Source organism: Primulina huaijiensis, chromosome 3 (assembly GCF_012295235.1).
Source record: "Primulina huaijiensis isolate GDHJ02 chromosome 3, ASM1229523v2, whole genome shotgun sequence".
Lineage (NCBI taxonomy): Eukaryota > Viridiplantae > Streptophyta > Magnoliopsida > Lamiales > Gesneriaceae > Primulina > Primulina huaijiensis.
The window spans coordinates 23,701,622-23,711,446 of NC_133308.1; the positions used below are offsets into that span (position 1 = coordinate 23,701,622).

The 9,825-nt window shown below is 28.8% G+C and overlaps 1 protein-coding gene across 1 annotated transcript; it reads right to left on the minus strand.

Moving 5' to 3' along the window:
• Positions 1 to 176: 176 nt before the first annotated feature.
• LOC140972277 (protein LURP-one-related 14-like) lies at positions 177 to 1,686 on the minus strand. The gene is made up of 3 exons (XM_073434727.1): positions 1,268 to 1,686; positions 496 to 711; positions 177 to 403 (listed from the first exon to the last, which is right to left on the minus strand). The coding sequence occupies exons 1-3, from the start codon at positions 1,511 to 1,513 to the stop codon at positions 284 to 286; spliced, it is 582 nt and encodes a 193-aa protein (XP_073290828.1). The 5' UTR covers positions 1,514 to 1,686; the 3' UTR covers positions 177 to 283.
• Positions 1,687 to 9,825: the final 8,139 nt, after the last annotated feature.

Consider the following 9,825-nt stretch of genomic DNA (forward strand, 5'->3'; position numbering starts at 1 on the left):
AAAGTATAATGTAGTACGGAGCGTTCGTCGTTTCATTATAAATTATAGATGTTAATAATGATATATCTCAAAATTTTTAAACTGTATATCGGTTTAAACATCACATCTCAATTGATTTATTTAGCATAGTCAATTATTGTATTCAATATTTAATCATAAAAATAACATGAGTGTCGCCTTATAGCATCAAAGAGGAACTTTTCTTGATCCCATCTATGAGATTATGGAAAATGTAAGTCACCATTTTCACATATACGATGAAACGTACAATTGCTGCCTACGATTAATCTATTTCATTAAGAATTACAAGTAGCGACACAATGAACACATAGTCAATCCCGGGATAGATTCTGGCTTCAAAGATCTCTTTGCCCAAGCTTCCCAACTTGAACCTTTGCTTTACCTAAACCATAGCAAGAAAAAAGAAAAAACATTTTAACTCGGACACTTTGTTCGCAAAAAATTATATCTAAAAATTTAGTTTTTTTTTGGTACCTCGGCGATCACGGTGTCACCTTTATAAACTTTAAAAGATTGAGACAAATAGCTTCCTACTACACGAAAGTCGCAAATTTGTGCGGTGAGATTTGAAGCCAAGAACACTTGAAGTTGTGTTTTGAGCTGGATAGGACTTGTCTGCTGCACTACTGTATACAGAAGATTGTCTCCATCTCCACGGTGAACTATCCATTCTTGGCGCCATGAAACCTTCTAAAACAGATCAAGAATTGCATATATTGTTACTGCAGCTTTCAGTTCTTGCCTCCAAGAGGCAAGATTTTGATCATGTCCAGAAGGGTTTTTCGACCAAAAATATTATCTTTATTAGTCAATTATCCGCCTTGCAGTTATAGTTAATAGGGTTGAGGCTACATTACATCAAGTGAATTAAACACATCAGTGTGAAATAAATCTCGCATTATTCACTTATTACATATATCCTAGATAACATTTCGTAAACTCGTACATGTTACATGAGACGTTCAATAACTACCCTAAGAGTCAACGTAGAAATTTCATATATTGCATAATTCAGTGTCTTAAATTGTATAACATACACTCCCCCGTGCACCACAGGCTTGAAATTTTGACTATGAGGTGAAATGGGACAAAAGGGGTTACTCACTAGATTCGATAGCGGGGGAGAGGGATGAAACATGATATTTAGCAAAAACTATATAAAAAAGTTGGAAAATTTTCGATTGCCGGCCGGGGCGATCGCCCCACTTCTCTCCAACTCGATTTGCCGGTGTAGAAAGGTAAGTACCTTTTGGCGCATTGTGATGATAGGTGCACCCACTGGATCATACATCGTTCTCTTCTTCTTGAATTGCCAAAATCCACCTTCAACTTGCACAAGCGTGCTTCCATTATCGTCCAACACATTAACATGCTTGCTAGAAAATCCAATATTCTTTTTCTTCACAGTCAAATCTACAAGGTATGGGAAGCAAAACTCCTCCCCTACAATACTAGTCGAGGCGGTCGGATGCCTGACCTCCGGGACGAACATTTAAGATCGTCAAATACTCGTCTATAAATATTAAATAACTGTGTTTTCGATCTCGTGAAATTAAACAAAAATGAATGGAGAACTTCAAGATTTAGTAAGTAATTGCATTGTTCCAATGTATTTTGTCCCATGTATTATGGCCGGCCAATGTACAGTAGAGAAAATAGATTATAAATTAAGTATGATGAGAATGGCGACTTAAAACAATATAAATTGGAACATGGTGTTTGTCAATTTGTGAAAAAAAAAAATTTAATGTTTTAGGACAACTTTTTTAACATATTTGTTTCACAATATATTTTTCATTACTTTTTCTTTAGTTTGACTTGGTATGACTTCAAGATTGCAGACCTAGTTCGAAGGTTGGATTCAAACAAAGTATATTAATTTTATCTATAACTTCCATGTTTTCCATTTTATATTATGATAATTTACAAATTATATTTTATGTATATTTTTAGTTTTAACGTTATTGTTTGATACTTGTGTTTGCCGAGTTAGTAACTCAGTAGTTGCCTTAAAAACTTGCTCCATATGCTGTAGAAGTTTTATCTGTTTCTGTGTAAGTAGTTACAATGAATTCACATAGCAATTTGGGTTGACTATTTTTGTAAACCAATGATGGATATGAAGTCGTCGTTATAGGAGATCATCGTACAGTCACGTTTATACTGAACATCAGTTCGAGGTAATATTTATCCAGGTTTGTATACCTCAGCTATACCCAGTGGAAAGGTATTTTATTCAGCAAAATATGTTTTGTTTATATTAAAGTGTTTGTTCTTAAATTTTTACTTAAAAGACCGATTCTTTTGCTTTGGAATTAATTCTAGTGGGTCGCCCATATCACACGGTCCATACGTTTGGATGGATTGATTAAGGGCTGGATTGTTTAATAATCCAATATTTAAATCTTTTATTTTATTTATATTCGTTAATTATGGAAAATGAAAAAATTATAATTTATCATCTTATTTCAAATTTAATCGATCAAAACAAATATATGATCATTAATTACTCTATACTATTTCGATCACATCTCACTCGTTAATAATTACAATCTTATTTATCCACACAATCCATCAGCCAAACTAAACTCGTTAATTTAAAAAAATATGCATAACTTTAGCATAGTTATTTTGATATATTAAATACATATCATAAAATTATAAAAAGTAGAACGTATTTTACATGTTATATCCGGAACATACACACAAAAAATATTTTCCTACCTACTTAGGTAATATTTGCAAATATTGGAAAATAATGATTTTGATTTTTCTTTTACAAATTTAAGAAACTTTGTAAAAAAAATACATAATCATCTTCTAAACATTTACCAACACTATTTTAAAGATTTAATTTAGGGAGTTGATATATATATATATATATATAAGATCAAGTTTTTGTCAGTTTACTACAAACTCCAACTTATTGTAATCATGTAACTTATATATTTTCAAACTGTATGACTGTCTAAACGGCAATTTTTGAATATTAAGTTAACATTATCATATATTGTCTCGTAACAGTATTTCCGTTTACGGTAAAAAAAAAAAAATTGATTGATTGAATTCTCAAGTTGATGTAAGTGCCAAAACTTGTGTACCAAGTGAATTTTATTGAAAAGGAATCCCCTCAGAGAAGAACCTGAAATGTGTGTTGGAGCTAGCTTGCCTTGACATATTGGCTGGAAAAATTGGAATCATGCCTGACTTCCTTTGTATGTGGTTCATTCGTTTTTGTTGTATATACATACATACATGTGAACTCGAAATCTGGACAAGCTAGGAAACACCCGTGTAATCTGTACTACTCTCACGGATACTTATCCAATATTTTTTAATTGGAAATTATTTTTATTTCTAGAAAACACAAAAAAATATATATATATATTCCCATATTTCGAGTTTTAGTCCACTAACTTATTAAAATATTGCTCTTGTGCACTAATTTTTAATTTCTTACTATTTTTGTCTAATTGTCGACGTGATACTGGACAAAGTCAATAATTTTCGATACCATCTCGGCAATAGTTGGTGCTCCATCAATATTTTCCAATATTACATTGGAACTCCTGTAAAATAGAACTAAAAGCCAAAAAAAAAAAACAAAAACAAAAACAAAACTATTACACAAAACAAATTGGACATCTTAATAGACCAAAAAATTTATTATTTTTTAACTCACTTTAACATTCGCCAAATTTTTGTAACTTACAAAATATTACTATTTTTATGTTATTCTTTAAATTTTAAAAATAACTACTTTTTTAAATAAAAAAAAATACTAATCGAACGCATTTTGACGCATGACATAACATTACTTGTATTTTAGAAAATATCTCTTTCTCAAAGAATAATCCAACATTCATTAAACTCGTTACAAATTAATAATGTTTGAGAAAAATAATATTTTATTAATTTAGATAGATATTAATTAATTGAACGGAAATTTATAATTTCAGTCATGTAAATTTATCTATTTTATATTTTAGATATATAATTTATCAAATTTTAGTTTTCATTTAATAATTTGGATTTTTTTATTTTACTTTTTCTCGCAAAAGCTACTAAATTCATTGAATGTTGCTTATTACACATCAATGTTCTCCTTCGTGGCTCATATGATGAGAATCAAATCTATATTACAAAAATTAAATCTACCTAATAAAAAATAAAAGGAAACGGCAAGTTTTTTTCCTCATTTTGAAATATACATTTCATTTTGCTTTATTCTTTCTTTTTATTTTGTTTATTTTTATTTTAATGTGTGTAACATTGATTTTATTCTCTCCACATAAGCCATTTGTAGGAGCGCATCGAAGTCAAATAAATGATATTCGATGAGTTTAGTGACTTTTGAAGAAAAAAGACTAATATTTGATAAATTATACGAATAAAATCTAAAATATGCCAACTTTGGTATTAAAATTGTAAATTTCCCTTAACCGAATTGGAAAATCATGTGAAAGAAATCGACTCATAAATACCAAAAAAATAGAATAGATCGATCCCGTGATAGAACCAAACATAACATCATTGCATGATACAAATTTTAACTTGTTTGAACTTTATGTACCTTACAAATGGTGACGAATGTGAAGCTATATCCAGAAATTCCAATCAATATATATATTAATTAGTAATGCCAAAATATTCTCTCATTCAATATGAAAAAACTGGCAGAAACAAAAAAATAATTTAGGTCTGCATTGTTGGTTCTTAAAATTACATCATCTCATATTTATTATATGTATTGTTTTCGTGTTATCAGTACTCGGATTAAATTTCAACAATATAAATTACTGAAATCGTTAAAAATAAATATACACAACTAAAATTGTAACTTTTTTAAAATTAAAGTTCACAAGTTTTTTCACTCCTACATATTAACGATTTTGGTAATATGTTTAATCCCGTCGGTGGGTGTTCAAGTCTATGAAGTAGCTAGATGAGCTCTTGATCAATTGTCATGATTTTGATTTCTTATGTAAACACTTACTCAGACGAGTCTGTCATACAAAATGTACTTAATATAGTTTACTTGACTAACGTGATTTATAAAATACTCTGTTAGACACCAGCAACAAGGGGACATTTCTCCAAATGATAGCTGTATGGATAACATTTTGGCTGATGTTGAAATTGTTAATATTTTTTTAAAAAAACAAGTTTTTAAAATTAGTGATTCTTCATTTGTTTCAGCTATGATGTGCGTGCTAGTGTTGTACAACGACTAATTTAGCCCTTGCAAAATTGATTTACTTTTCATTAAAAAATAATGTTTCTATAAATATCTCATTTCTTTTTTTTTTCTTTTTTTTTATATAAGATAAATATCTCATTCCTTACTACCAGTTTTCCATTCATTTCAATCTCCTATGTCAATCAATTACGAAACATTTAGTTATTCAAATTTACAATATGTCAAACCTTCGTATTGCTATGTAATACCATTTCTTGTTAAATAAAATTTTTATATTAAATTAATTGTACTAGATAATTATCAAAATATATACATAAATTAAATATTAAATGAAAATAAGAATTTAAAAATTATAAATGAAATTAAAGATAAACTTAAAAATAAAAATAAATTTATTTAGTGAGAATGATAGATATTTGATTGTGAAATGTGAGATATTCGATAAATGCGTATTTGATTTATGACGTGAACAAATGAAATGATAAATATTTGGGAGAAATATCCCTGTATTATTGTGGTTTTTCTGAATAATTATTAAAGTGAGTGCTCTAAACCGTACATGATTAGTAGAATTTGTGATTTATAATTATATCAATTCAAGATAAATAGTGATTATTTACTATATTTTGGAAAACTAATTATATGGAAAAGAATAATGATGATCATTTATAACGCGATAATATCCCTCAAGAACGGAAGTTCATTTTCGTCTCAACCACATAAATTATATCATTATTCGACTAGAATTTCTAACATCATTTTCAATATCGACTCGTAATTTCTAATAAATGTTTTGGGAAAATTGTATATTCGGTCATATATGTTTATTTTTTTTGTAATTTTGGTCTTTTGTACTATGAAATTTCAATTTTAATAATGTATTTTACGAGTTTTTTTTAAATACAATTTTAGTCATTTTCATCGGAATTGTTTATACGCGTCTATTTCATTTCATATCAATGTCACATTAGTTTTGCATTGGCGTCACAATAGCATCGCACAAACACAAAACTAGATAATTAAGACTGAAATTTGTCGACATAGACGATCAAAATTGCAAAAAAAATAAATAAATAAAAAAAATGCAACTTTCCCTAAAAAAATTTATGTTGTCAGACTTGGAGCATGATAGCCAAATGAATATTCTAATGGGGAGGATAAGACNTATATATATAATTTTGATATATTGTTCACATATTGTCGCGAGTTGTTCGCGCTAACATTTTGAAAGAATTTAATACAATATATTTTTCAAGACATAGGAAGATGTGTAAAGGGCGACATTCCATAAGATGTCGCCCGTGGTTGCCCACCTAATGGTGAGCAAACTAACGCGACTCTCTCTATCTCTGTGTATATATGTATATGTATGTATGTAACATCAAATCTAAAATTGTGATGACAAAAATATGACTGATTCAAGTTCACGGATTATACTACATGACTAGTCCTATAATTGTAAAAATATGATTTCCTTAAAAGGGATATATACACTAGCTAATACATTCCTAATAAACACGATTTTATATGTATTATGTGAGTCTCAATAGAATGAATAGTGCCATAAACACTATTTTTTTAATTTGAAAATTATGACATGAGATTAAGGGATGAAGGTAAAAACGAGAGGTCGACTCGAAGCTGACCCTGACCAACTTTTAACATAGTTGGCTATTTTTTCATGTCGATTCGATCCGGTAATAAAATCAGGTTCACTAAAATTTACCCGAACTCAATCACCCATATCCATTTACATCTCTAGCTAATAAAAATAAAATAACACATAAAAAACTATTAATTTTCAACTAAACCTAATGTTTTCAAATTTGATGACATGTCTGGTACTATATCATGTAAGTGATTTTTAAATATTACCTCAACATTATGATAAAAAAAATATTAATCTTAAAAAAGACTAATTTATCGAATTAAAACTAAGTATATGACCAAAAACCAAAACAAATTAAATCATGTCAATTATGAGACAATTTGCAGTTTCCCTTGTTATCTCGAGGTTTTGAATGGGACATCGGATGAAATATGTGAATTGATGTGGAGGTGTAGGCCCAGGTGAAATTTGTCGTTGGCTTTAAAATCTATATTATCTATCATTTTCAAATTTTCACTTCGAAAAAGTAAATATATTATTATTTGTTCGGTGTATGCAATTTAAATATAAATATAATTTTGTTTCAACTTTATGTTTTAAATTATTTTGTTTTGATTTGTAACATTTGCATGTGAATGTACTTTCTTAGAGAGCAAGTCACGTGACCAATTTTCTTCCTAACTAGTTGAGAAAATAAACACGGATAAAATAGATTCAAGTAAATTACTTAAGAAAGAGTTAAAATAATTTAGAAATGAAAAAGGAGAACTGAGGTAACCCTTATTTTTATATTTCAAAATATATAAATATATATTCATAAATAGATCGTTTTTAAAAATAGAGAGACAAAAAGTGAAATTTATTAGGTTGTAGGTAAACGCTTGATCAATGATTATGAGTTTGATTCTTTCTACCAACACTTTCTCGAATATATAATCATAAATAGATCGTTTTTAAAAATAGAAAGACAAAAAGTACTGAAATTTATTAGGTTGTAGGTAAACGCTTGATCAATTATTATGAGTTTGATTCTTTCTACCAACACTTTCTCGGACAAACCCGCTGCACAAGGGTTGTCCTGTGCGGATGCGTTAACCACAACTACATGGTGTAGATAGATGAAACGAGATTTTAATCCACGGGAAGTAAGTAGAAACCATGGGAATAAATATAGCCGCATAGGTAAGACATTTTTAAAATAATATATATACTTTACCCTTTACTTTAATACTTTTAATTTTTGGTAAAATAAAAATAAAAATAAAGATACTATATTTTCTCTACTAAAAATTTATTATTTAAGTTTTTGCCCATGTCTTTTTTAAATCCTTCTAATTAGGCGCCTATTACCACTATAAAACACAAATAATTTTCACATCCAGCCCATACAAACGAGTGGCTTATTTTATTTAAGAACTAGAAAAATTCAGACAAAAAGTTTCTTCAGAAGAATGTCAATATATACTTTGGGTTAACCTATATTTCATTGTAATTCTTCTATTGAATCCGGTTGAATCTTCAATTATGTTCGGGTGCAATATATGTCCTTGTCCGTAGAGCGATCGAACCCTGACACTAGAACTGATATACGGTTTTAAATATTTGAGTTGTGTTGTTACCAACAACTATAACTTTTGGTGTAGCAGCAAACGCTACTACAATTAGTATCAGAGTCAATATAATGTCATATGTTCGATTCTCATTGATTGCAATTATTGAGAGAGATAGATTGTTGGAGCTAGTGCAATAATTGTCCATGTCAGGAGAACGATCGAATCATTACGCTTAAGTTGCTATACGGTTTAAAAGATTTTAGTTGTACGATTACCATCAGCTATAACTTTTGGTAAAGCGACTTGCAAATTATTTATTAGATGACAAGTTTTCCACGTATATACACACAAAGTCTATATATGGTTATTATACATCATACATGCATGTATCTAATTTCATATATCTATCTTGATTAAATCCATCGTATAATAATCGATTATATTATCATACTAGAATTTTATCTTTCGATCTCAATCATAGCTATACTAAGATCGACTGAAGTAGTTAGACTTCAAAAGCATTGAGAAACTACAAAACCCCAAAAGAGAAAAGTCAGTGGACCCAAAAAGTTATTTTTCCTTGATTTAACTCCGATTATTGTAAAACTCGATTCAAACTCTAGATGAGACAAAAATAATTTTTGTTTATTGATCTCGTCACAATATATATATCCATCTTCAAAAATTTCATGTGCATACACTATTAAAGATATGGAAATTAACCAAAAGCTAGCAAAGGCATAAAACTTCAAGAAGATTGATTTTGCTACATAATCCCGGAGGATTCTTTTGTGATGAAAGTTGTGAAAACATAAAATAACATTATCGTTCGTTTATATTTCAAATATTTGGCATTTTATGATAATAAATTTTTAATAAAATCTAGATCAAATTAAGTCGGTCCAATAATTAATTATCTTGGAAAACCCTAAAAAAATCAATCCCATTTCTTGTAATTTATAGAATGCAAGAGACAAATATAAATCAGAGTATATTTATGAAATGAATTGTTTGGTTGTAATGATGAAGTGCACACATGTGAACAGGTTGGTACGTACGTGAATATTTGTCAAGAAGCAAGAATGGCAACTTAATTATATATGTGCAGGAACTCTTAGACTCTGATTAAATTAAGTTCGTATTTTTGTATGTATATACGTACTTATAACATCTCGTGATTAATCTCACTCGACATATTTCAGGATTTATGAAAGTTTATTGTCACTTTTTGTATGTTCTGTAATAATAGCCATTTGAATCCAAAATTTGCCAGTTCTCTTGATGATGCATGCGGCAGAATATGGNGATTATAACATTTGAATTTCTTAATCATTCTATTGATCCTATCAAATATTTTACATTTTTTATGATCATCGATATAATGTAAGTATTAATTTTTATTTGTATTAATTATAATAATGTGACATGCAAGATCAACTTCT